The sequence below is a fragment of the Leptopilina heterotoma genome, unplaced genomic scaffold (assembly GCF_015476425.1).
Source record: "Leptopilina heterotoma isolate Lh14 unplaced genomic scaffold, ASM1547642v1 Lhet_121, whole genome shotgun sequence".
NCBI lineage: Eukaryota > Metazoa > Arthropoda > Insecta > Hymenoptera > Figitidae > Leptopilina > Leptopilina heterotoma.
The window spans coordinates 819,563-834,992 of NW_025110839.1; the positions used below are offsets into that span (position 1 = coordinate 819,563).

At 23.0% G+C, this 15,430-nt stretch overlaps 1 protein-coding gene across 1 annotated transcript; it reads left to right on the top strand.

Moving 5' to 3' along the window:
- Positions 1–299: 299 nt before the first annotated feature.
- LOC122511759 (structural maintenance of chromosomes protein 1A) lies at positions 300–13,509 on the top strand. The gene is made up of 19 exons (XM_043627226.1): positions 300–528; positions 618–738; positions 909–1,008; positions 4,243–4,421; positions 4,546–4,684; positions 4,759–5,652; positions 8,194–8,405; positions 8,592–8,760; positions 9,016–9,138; positions 9,232–9,363; positions 9,469–9,534; positions 9,615–9,772; positions 9,855–9,952; positions 10,067–10,371; positions 10,492–10,755; positions 10,888–11,067; positions 11,207–11,385; positions 12,835–13,012; positions 13,317–13,509. Exons 1-19 carry the CDS (start codon positions 417–419, stop codon positions 13,380–13,382), a joined length of 3,675 nt encoding a protein of 1,224 aa, XP_043483161.1. The 5' UTR covers positions 300–416; the 3' UTR covers positions 13,383–13,509.
- The last annotated feature ends 1,921 nt before the right edge of the window (positions 13,510–15,430 follow it).

The following is a 15,430-nucleotide window of genomic DNA, read 5'->3' on the forward strand; positions in this document are numbered from 1 at the left end:
TGGAAAATTTACATGGGAAAGAAAAGGATAGAAGTATTATTTATCCTTTTTTAAAAAGTGTGAATTTTACGAATTTACTATTTACGTCTTTCAGGTTTCGTTTAGGTTTTTATTTAGTTTTAGTTTTTTTGGGTTTATTTTATTTGGTTACCAATTTTATTTTTTTGGGTCCATAAAGGTGCGTTCCCACGGCGATAATTATGTCCAGACTCCTAGCGGTGAAAGTAACGAATTATTCAAAAAATATATTAACAAATTCCCATCCCTGTACATTTGTTGTATGCTCTTCTTCTCTTCACGTCGTCACTGTTTGTTAATATTTATTTTATGGTGTTTGGTAGATTTTGTGTATCAGTTTATGGCGCGAATCAAATTATTTTTCTGAATTTAGTGATTTTGCGGGTGCACTTTTCATCATGCCTGCAGTTTTAAAGCATATTGAAGTTGATAACTTTAAATCTTATAAAGGAAAACTTATAATTGGTCCATTGAAACCGTTTACAGCGGTAGTGGGACCAAATGGATCCGGTAGGTTATCATCCAATTTCAGTTGTTTTTCTCACCTGAATTATGGTTTATTTAGTTATTAATTGTCTCTATTTGATGGTAATTTTAAGGAAAATCGAATTTCATGGACGCTATCAGTTTTGTTATGGGTGAAAAAACAAGCAGTTTACGAGTAAAAAGATTTAGTGAACTTATTCATGGAGCATCTATTGGAATGCCAGTTGCTCGAAGGTAATGCTTTTGTTTGTTATTAAAATACCTTCGTGATAATTATTATCAGTACTGATTATTATATAGAGTAATATTTATGAACTCGTGTTTTATGTTTTTTTAACTGTTTTTATAATGAAAAATTTACTAGATGACTGTCGTTTGTAATTGAAGATCTTTATTTATTTTAGTGCTTCAGTAACAGCTGTATTTTTACTTGAGGACGGTAATGAAAAGAGTTTTATGCGTTCAGTGCAAGGCTCTTCCTCCGAACATCGTATAAATGGAAGTGTAAGTTAATACATTGATTAAAGATATTTAAAAAATTGTTACTTTTATTTTACTAATTACAGGGATCACATATTGTCACCTTTTCGCAAATTTTTTTCTTTTTTTAACAAAAAAAAAACATTTTTTAACTTTTGCTACCTATTTAATTTTCCCGTTAACTTTCACCTATTTCAAAAGATGAAAAGAAACCTAACAAAAAAAAACCCTTTTTAAATTTGGCTACCTATTTAATTTTCCCGTTAATTTTCACCTATTTCACTTTTTTGTAAACTTCAAATCCATCTACTAAAACATACTATTTACTACTTTTTTAACGATTTGCTACTATTTGGATACTTTTTTTTATTTGTTACACTAAAAGCTACTTTTTTCCATGTTTGAGAATTTACACTACTTTAAATTGGTCAACAGTTAAAATAAAAAAATTATTTAAAAAAATTTTAATAAAGTTCTTGGAAAAAATTCAAAAAATTTTCATAAAATTCTTTAAAACGATTCAATTATTTTCACAAATTTTTCCTAATTCAATGATTTTTAATATCTACTATTGTATAATAAAAAATTTCCCAAAAGCATTAAATACTTAGTTTTAAAAAAAATATTTATAAAATTCTTCTCAAACATTCAATTATTTTCAGAAATAAAAAAATTTTCACAGGAATTCAATTATTTAAAACAGAATTTTCCTAATATTTTTCGAAAAAACTAAATTATTTCTCAGTAATTCAATTATTTTTTAAAATTTTAATAATAATCGTTGCAAGAATTCAATTATTTTTAATACAATTTTAAATGAATTCCGCGAAAAATGCAAAAAATTTTAATAAAATTCTTTAAAAGAATTCAATTATTTAAAAAAAAATTAATCAAATTCTCTCTAATAATTGAATTGTTTTCAATATAATTTTAATAAAATTTTTTGAAACAATTCAATTATTCTTATAAATAATATACAATTTTCAAAGAAATTCAATTATTTAAAATACAATTTTCATACAATTTTTTAAAAAAAAATCATTTCTTTAAAAAGATTTTTTTTAAATTCTTCTCAAGAATGCAATTATTTAAAAAACTTTATGAAATTTCATTGATAAAAATTCAATTATTTTCATAAATATAATAAAACTCTTCGTAAGATTTCAATTACTTTCGATATAATTTTAAATTAATTCCTCTAAAAACGCAATTATTCTTAAAATTTTGAATAAAATTCGTCAAAAAAATTCAATCATTTTAAAAAATGAATTTAATTATCAAAAATTTTAATGCAATTCTTCGTAAAAATGCAATTATTTAAAAAAATTAAAATTTAAGAAATATTCAATTATTCAATAAATTATTTATTTTTGTATTTGAATAATTGAATTATCATAGAACTTTCTAAGAAAAATATTGATTTAAAATTAAATAAAATAAAAAAGATAAAATAGAAAATATTTATTTTGAAAAATTATTCTATTTCTGAATGTAATTAAAAAATTTTTTAAAAAATTGAGTCGTCAAGTTTAACTTTTCGATAGCTACTTTTGTACTACTTTTTTCTGTCTTTAAGCAACTTTTTGATACTTCTTTAAAATTAATTAAATGGAGTACGAAATCAGAAAATTTTAATAGTTTTTTCAATCAAAACCAGTTTTAAAAATTTTGAATGCATTTATTATTTCAATAAATTAAAATTTTAAATTGTTGAAACTTTCAACGATTAAAATCTGAATTTGAATCGTCAAAATTAATCATGTTTTAAATTCTGTAATTTATCTTATTTATAATTCAGCTCAAATTCAGTTGATCAGATAATAATTAAATTCTCTAGAGCAATTAAATTAAAAACGCATTCGAAATAATAATTGAATTTTAATATAATAAATTTTATTCAAACCTTTGAAAATAATTAAATTTCAATAAACAACTATATTTAAATAATTGACATTAATTAATTCTTTTAAGAAAATTAATTAAAATTGTCAAAATTTTTGAAACGATTTGAGTTGTTTCAAAAAGTCATATTCAATTTTTTGAAAATAATTGAATTTTTTGGATGAATTTGATTTATTATAATTTATTACAAATTACAATATTTACCTAGAATCTTGTATAAACATTTAATTAAAATTGTATTGAATTCCTGGGAAAATTTTGTTATTTAAAAAATAATTTAAATTATGTGAATAATTTTGCAATTTATGAAAATAATTTAATTCTTGTTGAGAAATTTTATTAAAATATTTGAAAATAATTGATTTTTTGCGTTGAATTTTGTTATTTCTGAAAATAATTTAAATCTTGCGAAGAATTTCGGTAATTTTTTTAAAAATAATTGAATCTTGTCGAGAGTTATTAAATTTTTTGAAAATAATTAAATTCCTGCAAAAAAATGTGTTACTTTTGAAGATAATTGAATTCTTGCGAAGGAATTTTTTATTTATTAAAATATTTGAATGCCTGACATAAATGTTATTAGAAATTTGCAAAATAATTAAAATTTTTGAAACTAATTTATTTATGTAGAGATTTATATAAAGAAGTTTTATTAAAATTGTATTGTAAATAATTGTATTGTTTCTTAGGTTTTTATTAAATTTTTTTAAAGTAATTGAATTGTTTTGAAGGTTTTTATTAAATTTTTTTTCTAAATAATTTAATTTTAGCGTCTAATTTTATAAAAATAGTTGAAAATAATTGAAATCTTTGTTTCAAGAAATTTAATTAAAATTGTATTCAAATTTTTTTTTAAATAATTGAATTCTTGTGAAGGGATTTATTATTTAAAAAATAATTGAATTAACAAGAATTTTATTTAATTTTTTGAAAATAATTGAATATCTAATTGCGAAGAATTTTGTTAACTATGAAAATAATTGAATTCTTGACAAGAATTTTATTGAAGTTTTTAAAAGTAATTGGATTCCTGAAAATCGTTTTGTTATTTATGGAAATTAATTGAATTCTTGCCAAGAATTTTGTTATTTTATGAAAATAATTGGATTTTTGTAAAGATTGATGTTAATTACGAAGATACTTAATTGAATTTTTGCGACGAATTTTATTCAAATTTTTGAAAATATAATATAATAAAATAATAATTAATTGCTGTTTTTATAATTATAATAATATAATTTTTTTGTCTTCTATTTTTCACATAGTTTAAGGGAAAAATATACTGTGATCCCTCTAATTGTATAAAAATTATTTAATGCATTGAACACAAATATATTAATGAGTTGAAACTTTTAGGTTGTAACCAGTCAGACATATTTATCGGAATTGGAACAATTAGGAATAAACGTAAAGGCAAAAAATTTCCTTGTATTCCAAGGTGCTGTCGAATCAATAGCTATGAAAAATCCAAAAGAAAGAACTGCATTATTTGAAGAAATTAGCAATTCCGGTTTATTGAAAGCTGAATACGAACGGTAAATATATTATTTACTATTTTTATATTTTCGATTTTTGTTTTTAATTATTTTTTTACTTTTCATTTGATTTATTTTTGTTGGAATTTTTCGATACCTCATAATTAATAATTTGTGAAAATAGATTACGAACAGAAATGTTACGGGCAGAGGAAGAAACACAATTTTCTTACCAAAAGAAAAAAGGTATCGCCGCTGAAAGGAAGGAAGCAAAACTTGAGAAAGAGGAAGCCGAAAAATATCAGCGCTTAAAAGAAGAATACGTAATATAACATTTATTTTACTTTCAAATATCTTTTTAAAGAATTTCCTTCTTTTATTTCCCAATGTTTTACAGGGAGAAAAACAAATCGAATTGCAACTCTTTCGTTTATTCCACAATGAGAAAGAAATCGAGAATTTAGAAGTGACGCAAAAGAAGAAACAACACGAGGTGGAAAAAATCGAGAAAAGACGCGAGAAAGCCGAGGAAGTGTTGAAAGATAAAAAGAAAGAGTCTGGCAAGCTAGGAAGAGATCTCGCAAAAATTGAACAGGACATTCGTGAAATGGAAGTCGAAATAACAAAGAAGAGACCAACATTCATTAAAGCAAAAGAACGCGTTGCGCATATGCAGAAAAAAGTTGAATCTGCCCGTAAATCATTGGCACAGGCAAGAATCGCCGATGAGGCGCACAAGAAAGATATAAACGAATTACAGGAGGAATTACGTCAAGTTGAGGAAGCAAAGGCCACTTATGAGGCAAGCATTGCCGGTCAATCACAATCGCAAGGCAGAGACGTTCAACTTGAAGACGAACAAGTTCGGGAATATAATCGTCTGAAGGAAGAAGCAGGGAAACAATCGGCGAGATATCTTCAATTACTTGATTCCATTAATCGTGAGCAAAAGTCGGATCAAGATAAACTTGATAATGAGGGGCGAAAGAAAACTGATATTGAAAATAAAATAAAACAAAAGAGACATATGCGAGATGAGGCAGTGAAGAGAGTTGAGAAATTGGAGGAACATATTAGAACATCCGAAGCCGCTTTAGAGGAGCAAAAGAAAATGAGGACCGACTTGCAAAGTGATGTTGGAACATCGAAGGATAAAATTCAAAATCTTCAACGTGAATTGGAAAATATTTCCGAGCAATTGGGAGATGCGAAAGTTGACAAGCACGAAGTGTCAAGAACTAAGAAGAAGACGGAAATTGTTGAGAATTTCAAGAAACTCTTTCCTGGAGTCGTAAGTTTCTTTTACTTTTAATTACTAATTCTATTATTCTACAGGGTTGCCACAGGTCAAGGAAAAATCAGGGAAAGTAGAATTGGTCAGGGATTTTTATTAAAAGTACTGAAAAAATTTAATTTTTAGAATTCATAAGAAAATTCTGAATTTTGGTATCTTTTTGTTTGTCTCAAAAACTATGAAATTACCACGAATTGTAAAACAAAACCTTCCATTTCTTCTATTTCTGACAAGAATTTCTTTTTAAATATAACTTAATTCTTGAACAACAATCATAAAATTATTAATTATTTAATGAATAATTTTACTTAAATATTTCAAATTTAATTGAATTTTAAAAGAGTTGAGTTTACAATTTCCATAAAAAGAAAAAACTTCAAAAGGTTTCAATTTGAAATTTTAGAAAATTTCAATTTCAAATGAATTTAATTAGAAATTTTAAAGAACTTGGATTTCTGAAAAATTTTAATAATTTAAATTCTTCTGAAAGTAGTTCAATTTTTTAATATATATATATTTAATTAATTATTAAAAATATTGGATTTATAGAAGAATTTTAGTTAAATACATTAAAAAAATTGAATTTTGGAGAAGTTACAAATGATTGCAGAAATTCAATTATTTTCAAAAGTAATAAAATTTTTCGCAAAAATTCAATTATGTTTCAAAATTTTTAAAAATTATAGACAAAATTTCAATTATCTTTATAAATAATAAAATTCTAATCCGAAATTCAATTATTTTTAAAAATTTTAATAAAATTCTTGGCAAAATTTCAATTACTTTCAAAAAATTTTCCTCAATTCAATTATTTTAATTACTTACTACTTTAATAAAATTTTTTAAATAAATTCAATTATTTTTAAAAAAAGATTAATAAAATTCAACGCAAATATTTAGTTACTTTCAACTATTTTTATAAAATTTGACGATAAAATTAAATTATTTAAACAAATTTTAATGAAATCCTTGGAAACAATTTAATTATTTACAATACAATTTTTAATACAATTTTTTTAAAAAATTCATTTTCAAAAATTTTAATGAAATTGCTTATACGAATTCAATTATTTAGAATTATATTTTTTAATTGAATTTCTCGAAAAAATTAATGTAGAATGAAATTTTACTAAAATTCTTAGCAAAATTTCAATTATTTTCAGAAATAACGAAATTCTTCGCAATTAGTAATTCACTTGTTTTCAATACCTTTTAAACAACATTTCTCGACATAATTCAATTGTTTTCAACAAATTTTAGTAAAATTCTTGTCAAGAATTCATTTATTTTCAAAAATTTGAGTAAAATCTTGATAAACATTCAATTATTTTCATAAATAATAAATTCCCTCTTAAGAATTTAATTATTTTCAAAACTTTTAATAATATTCTCGTCCAGAATTACAAATGATTGCAGAAATTCAATTATTTTCATAAGTAATAAAATTCTTCAAAGAAATTCAATTATGTTAAAAAATTTCTTTAAATTCTCGTCAAAATTTTAATTATTTTTATAAAACTATAGAAGAATTCAATTATTTTCAAATTTTTTGTAAATTTCTTCGCAATAATTCAATTATTTTGATAAATATTAAAATTTTTTTCATGGATTCAATGATTTTTATAAATGATAACATTCTTTGTCATTTTTTGTAAATTTCTTCGCAATAATTCAATTATTTTGATAAATATTAAAATTTTTTCAAGGATTCAATGATTTTTATAAATGATAACATTCTTGTTAGGAATTCAATTATTTTAATAAAATTTTAATCGAACTCCTCCAAAAATGTTAGTATTCTTAAAAATGTTTCGTCGAAAGAATTCAATTATTTACAAATTTGTTGATAAAATTCTTTATGGGCATTTAATTTTAAGAAACATTCGATTATTTAATAAATTATTTGTTTTTGTATTTAAACAAATGGTTTTAAAAATTCTCAAAGAAGAACTTTTTAAAAAATTATTGAAAATAATTGATTTAAAGAAGAATTTTAGCTAAAAATTGTAGAAAATAATATTTAAATTGAAATGATGGAAATAATTTTGAAGAAGACTCGGTCATCTTTATTTATTATAAAACATGAAGAAATCTATTTGAAATTTTTTTAAAATCCTAATTCCTATGGAAAAATAATAATAATTAAATATTTATTTAGAAATGAAGTTATTGATGTTTTCGAATAATTTTACGATTAAAGAAATTTGTATATTGGAAAAGTCAAAATTTTGTCTGGAACTCAGGTAAAAGTCAGGGAAAAATAAAATATAATTTTTTGTGGCAACTCTGTTCTATTATAATTAAATTCTACTGTATTAAAATTAAGTTATTATAAATTTGAATTCTATAAATTTGAATTCTATAAATTTGAATTTTACAAATTAAGTTCTACTCTATTAAAATTAAATCCAACTCTATTAAAATTCAATTCTATTACAATTGAACTCCCTTACTAAGTAGAATTTAAGAGAAAGAATCAGAATTCATACTTAATCGAATCTACTTTCGATTTTTAAACTTTTAATTGTACTTTTTCAGTATGATCGAATGTATAATATGTGCGAACCAATTCACAAACGGTACAATGTCGCAATTACGAAAGTTCTTGGAAAATATATGGAAGCTATTGTTGTGGATACAGAGAAGACCGCTAGACAATGTATTCAATATTTGAAGGAGCAATATCTCGAGCCGGAAACATTTTTACCCTTAGATTACATTCAGGCGAAACCTCTCAAAGAACGTCTTCGGTAAATACTATTAATCAATATTAATAATCGTTGTATACCGATAATGTCTTCTCAGTTCGAAGATAGTTTTTGTTTGCTTCTTTGTTTCTCAATTTTTTAAATAATTTTGCCGAAGTGTTTATCCAAAAATCAATGAAAATGAAAATTATAATTTTACAATAAGTTTTCTCATTTTGTTTCCGCTAGAAACATTCAAGAGCCAAGAAATGTCAAATTACTTTACGACGTACTTCGTTTTTCGCCAAAGGATATTGATAGAGCTGTTCTTTTCGCGACGAATAATGCTCTCGTTTGTGAAACTCCCGAAGACGCTAATAAAGTCGCTTACGAAATGGATAAAAAAGCCCGATACGATGTAAGTTGTGAATATTAAACATTTTTTTACAAATTCTTATATTTATTTTCAATAAAATAAATCATTTATTAATATTTTGTTTTACTAAAATATTCTAATATTTCGTTTTACTAAAACATTCTAATATTTCGTTTTACTAAAATATTCTATTAATATTTTGTTTTAATAAAATACTGTATTAATATTTTATTTTAATAGAATAGTTTTATTAATATTTTTTATTAATGAAATTAATATTTTCAATAATTTCCCCAGTGTGTCGCTCTCGATGGAACATTTTATCAAAAAGCCGGTATTATTTCCGGTGGTAGTTTGGATTTGGCAAAAAAAGCCAAAAGATGGGACGAAAAACAAATGGCACAACTCAAATCACAAAAGGTAATTAAAAATATTAAATTTTCTACTAATTTATTAATTTATTTATTTCTACTAATTTTAGCTTTTTAATTAATAAATTATCTTCATTCTTAGGAACGATTAACAGAAGAATTGAGAGAAATGCTTAAAAAATCACGTAAGGAATCTGAACTTAACACTGTTGAGTCACAAATTCGAGGTTTAGAAACACGTTTGAAGTACAATAAAAGCGATTTAGTTGCTACCGTAAGTTAATAAATTTTTATTCTATTCCCTTTTTAAAATTTAAAAAAAAAACTGAAATTGAAATTAAATTTTGTCATTTTCTCATTTTTCGTATCATTCTTTCAGAAAAAACAAATTTCTGAATTGGAAACTGAATTGAATAAACTACAAGGTGAAATGGATAAATTCGGGGTAAGAAATTCTTTTTTCTAAATTTCTGTCCTGTTGTTGGCATTTTTTTACTAACATTGTTTATTTTCTAATTTTCTTAGCCAAAAATTACCGAAATTGAGAATACAATGTCCGAGAGAGATCAGAAAATACAAAACGTTAAGGAGAAAATGAATAACGTCGAAGATGACGTATTTGCAAGTTTCTGTGAACAAATTGGCGTTTCAAATATTCGTCAATACGAGGAACGTGAATTGAGGTGATTGGAAATTAAAATTTCAAACAAAAAAAATTAAACAGAAGAACTAAAATTATTTATTAAAAAAAAAATGTTTTTTTAGATCTCAGCAAGAACGTGCGAAAAAACGTATGGAATTTGAGAATCAGTGTAATCGAATTTACAATCAGTTGGATTTTGAGAAACAACGCGATACAGAAAGTAAATTGAAATTTAATTTATTTTTATATTTGAAATTTTTTTTTGTATTTGTATTTATATTTCTGTGTTTATAATTAAATAATTATATTTATAATTAAACGCGATTTTTTTTAGGTAATGTATTAAGATGGGAACGTGCGGTTCAAGACGCTGAGGATAAATTAGAATCGGCACGACAAACGGAATCAAATCAAAAGGCAGAAATAGAAAATGACGAGACGCAAATGGAAAAATTGAAATCACAACGAACTGCGAAAAAAATGGAAGTTGATTCTAAAGATGAAGAAATTGGTAAATGTCGTCGGGAAGTTGGTTCAATAACTAAAGACATTCAAGCCGCACAAAAGCAACTGAATTCCGTGGAAAATAAAATCGAACAAAGAAAAGCCGAGAGACATAATATTCTCATGAATTGCAAGGTAATTTTTTTAAATTATAATCATATAATGATAATAATCGAGATATTCTGTTCTTACGTGATTCCAAATTGTTTTACAGCTAGAAATCTAATTTTTTGAATTCATTTCTATTTTTCGTAGATGGAGGATATTGCAATTCCGATGCTTTACGGAAATATGGAGGATATTGCTGGCGAGACAAACAATGATACAACAAATGATGCGAATGTTAGTACACAACAACAATACGAGCGTGAGAGTAGAATTACAATTGATTATTCTTCACTCTCGGATCATTGGAAAGATATCGATGAAGATGATTATAAAAAGAGTTACGATAAATTAAATAAATCTATCAACGATCTTCAGAATACAATCCAACGTATTCAAGCTCCGAACATGAAGGTAAATTGTGACTATATTATAATGAAGCATAAAAATACTTGTTTATTTACATTAAGGGAAATTGCATTTGATTTCATTTTTATCCAATAAATCCGAAAAAATAAATTCAATAAATAAAAAAAAATGTTTTAGGCGATTCAAAAATTATATTTGGCTAAAGAGAAACTACACGAGACAAATGAAGAGTTCGAGCAATCGCGTAAAAAGGCGAAAAAAGCAAAAACACAATTCGAAAAAGTAAAGAAGGAACGACACGACAGATTTATGGCATGTTTCGAACACGTTGCTAACGAAATTGATCCTATTTATAAGGTAAGTTTTTTTTTATGAATATTTACAAAAATATTGAAATGAAACATTGTCATTTCGAAATAGAGTAAATTTTTATAAAATTAAAAACAATATTTATTTAACGTTACAATTATTTAAATATATTATTTTATGTTATCAGAGTTTGGCAAAAAATCAATCTGCCCAAGCATTCTTGGGTCCGGAAAATCCAGAAGAGCCTTATTTGGATGGAATTAATTATAATTGTGTTGCTCCTGGTAAACGATTCCAGCCAATGTCTAATCTTTCGGGAGGAGAGAAAACTGTTGCTGCATTGGCTTTATTGTTTGCAATTCACAGGTAAATTTAGTTTTCAATTTCAATTTAAAATAATTTAATTCTTTCATAGAAAATTTTAGCAAAAATTTTTTAATAACAATTTAATTGTTTCGAAGAATTTTATTAGACAATTTTTGAAAATATGTAATTAAATTCTTCCAAGGAATTTAATTAATACAAAATCACGTGTTTTTATTTAGGAGCCATTCCAAATTTGTTTATTTATTACAAGGCTCGGATTGTGCGACTTTTTCGACTTTTTTCGACTTTTTTGTGAAAAAATGCGACTAATCGACTTTTTCAAAATTTTTTTTAGTAAAATGCGACTGAAATAAAATTTTTTTTTTTAAATTTAAAGGAAAAAGTTTGAGTCAAAAAAATGTTCTGTTACATTTATTTACAAATTTCTTTCAAATTTTTCGAAAACATCAATAACTTCTTTTTTAAATAAATATTTAATTATTATTTTTCCATAGGAATTAAAATTTTTCAAAAGATTCAAATTCAAACCTTTTTGAAATTAAACAACTTATAAAAAATTGTTATAAAACATGAAGAAATCGATCACTCCGAGTCTTCGACTCGGAGCAATCGATGTCTTCATGTTTTATAATAATTAAAGAGGATTGAGTGTTAAAATCATTATTTTATATTATAAGACTTTATAAAAAAAAATTTTTAATTATTTTTTATGAAAATAATTGAATTTCCAGGATGAATTTTATTATTTATGAAGATAATTAAAATTTTGACGAGAAATTTAAAAAAAATTAAAAATAATTTAATTGCTAGGATGAATTTTATTATTTATAAAGATAATGATAATTTTGACGAGAAATTTAAAGAAAATTTTGAAAATAATTGAATTTCTGCGAAGAATTTTATTACTTTTGAAAATAATTGAATTTCTAAAATGAATTTTATTATTTATAAAGATAATTGAAATTTTGACAAGAATTTTATTAAAATTCTTTGCAAATAATTGAATTTTAGAGAAGAATTTTATTACTTTTGAAAATAATTGAATTTCAGAGAAGAATTTTATTAAAATTTTTTTTAAATAATTGCATTTCGAAGAAGAATTTTATTATTTATAAAAATAATTGACATTTTAAAGAGAGTTTTTTTAAAAAAATGTTAAAAATACCTAATTAAAATTTTGCTATGAATTTTATTAAATTTTATTCCGTATTGTTTAATATTAATGTATCTGTTGTCGAGAAATGTGATTTCTTTTACAATTTTGTGTTTTCTTTTTGTCGTTTTTTTTCTAAGATTTCATGCGACTTTTTTGGAAATTTTATGCGACTTTTCGTGACTTCTGTTGTAAATTTATGCGACTAAAGCGACTTTTTTTGAATCTTAAAGACGATCCGAGCCCTGTTATTATTATTATTATTTATTTATATTTAATTAATTATTAATCTTATTTAGTTGTACGAATTAAAAATTATTACTTTGAAATTTCAGTTTCCAACCGGCGCCGTTCTTCGTATTAGACGAAATAGATGCGGCTTTGGATAATACAAACATTGGAAAAGTTGCCAGCTATATTAGAGATAAAACAAGTTCACTTCAAACCATCGTTATTTCTCTAAAGGAAGAATTTTACTCTCATGCCGATGCTCTTATTGGTATCTGTCCTGACGTAAGTTTTATTATTAACACAATTCAATAACAATTTTTATCGTTTAACCTCCCTACGGTATGTCTTTCATTTATTTAAGTATTTAAAAAAATTTAATTCGAGAGTCATATAAATAAAACTCCCAGTATTACTTGAAGTTAAATAGTTGTATTTAATATAAAAGTAAAAATGAAATAGTCAAAATTAATTTTCACAAAATTATAAATTTATTTCCTGCAAAATTGAAAAATGATAAAACCGTAGGAGTGTTAAAAAAATGACGTATAAAGTTTATTGATCAATATTAATTAAAATTTTTTTACAGGTTGGAGAATGTCTAGAAAGCAAAGTATTGACACTAGATTTGACAACATTTCCCACTCACATTTAATATCTATTTTATAATTTGAACATTCTTTTTTTTGTTTTTTGTCTTTAATTTTTCAAATGTATTTACTTAACACTTGTATGGTCAAAGAGAAGAATAATTGTAAGTAAATATTGAACTTTTTCAAAAATAGTTTGTAATTTTTATATACAAATTTATACTTTACTTTATTTTATTACATTATAGTTAATGATATTGACAAAAAAAAGAAACTTATTTTAGTAAATGCTATCAAAATTGGAAAAATACTCTTTTTACTTTCTTTGAAAACTGTTTCTGTGGGTAATAAAAAAAATTTGTGGATTTAATTAGAAAATGTTTTTTATTAACTTTACAGAATTGAGGGCTCGGATCGAAGAACCGACGCTTCGCAATGTTCTGTGCGTTTACAAGCGTCGGTTTTTCGATCCGAGCCCTCAATTTATTTTAAATAATTTAATTCTTAAAAATCTGTCAAAATATTACAATTATCTTTGCAAATAATTTTATTTAAAAATTCAGAAAATAACTGAATTTTATAAAAATTGAGCTTTCATTTTTTATAAATAATAATATACATATTGTTACATAAAATTCGAAATTTCTTTTTTTTCTATTGCCAAAATTAAATTATTTCAGTTTCAAAATTATAAGAAGTTAGAGAAATTACGAAAAGTAATGTAAAAATTAATATAAAAAGTTATTAAAAATTTTATCTTTTAAAATAGAAAAAATTTAATAAAATTTACTCAACATTGTGAAAAAAAATCAATTCTTTAATAAAAATGTAATTTTTAACGTATTAAAAATAATAAATTCTATTAAACAAATTTTAGCAAAATTTTTGAAAATAATTCTATTGTTTCAAAGAAAAATCAAATTCATTCGAGGATTTTAGTTTTAATTATATTGAAAATAATTGAATTCTTATAAAGAATTGAATCAAAATTTTTTAAAATACTTTAAATCTTTTGCACAATTTTATAAAATATATTTAAAAATAATTGGATTTTTTTGAAAAATTTTTTGAAAATAATTGAATTCTTTCAAGGAATTTTATTAAAATCTTTATAAACAACTGAATTCTATCAAGAAATTTTATTACACTTTTTAAAAGTAATTGAATTTGTGCAAAGAATTTGATTATTTATGAAAATAATTGAATTTTATTAGATAAAATTTTTTAAATATTTAAATTTTTTCAAAGAATTACATTAAAATTTTTTAAAATAATTGATTCTTGTAGAGAAATTTTTGTAAAATTGTATTGTAAACAATAGTTTCAAAGAATTTTATTACAATTTTTGAAAGTAATTGAATCAGTACAAAAAATTTTATTATTTACGAAAATAATTCAGTTTTATTACAATTTTTGAAACAATTTAATTTTTTTCAAATAATTTCATTAAAATTTAAAAAAAATAATGGACTCTTGTCAAGAAATTTTATTAAAATTGCATTGAAAATAATAATTTTAAAGAATTTTACTACATTTTTTCAGAGTAATTGAATCTGTGCAAAGAATTTTATTATTTATGAAAATTGAATTTTATTGCAATTTTTTAAAAAGATTTGAATTTCTTCGCTGAACTATATTCAAATTATTGAAACTAATTAAATTTTTTCAAGGAATTCAATTAAAATTGTATTGAAAATAACTCAATTCTTATAAAGAATTGAAAAAAAAAATTTTGAAAGCAATTGAATTCTTTTGAAGAATTTCATTAAAATATTTACAAATAATTGAATCTTGAGAAATTTTGTCAAAATTTCATTAAAAATAATTAAATTCATGTGTAGAATTTGAATTTTTATTCAAAATATTACGAAGAATGTTATTATTTATGAAAATAATTGAATTCTTAGGTATATAAATAATTTTATTACAATCATTGAAAATAATTAATTCTCTCAAGAAAATTAATTAAAATTGCCAAAATTTTTTTAAAGTTAATTCAAGTCTTTCAAAAAGAATTTCATTAACGTTTTTAAAAGTAATTTATTCTTGTCAAAAAGTTTTATTAAAATTTTATTGAAAATAATTAAATTCTTGTGGAGAGTTTTGTTAAAAT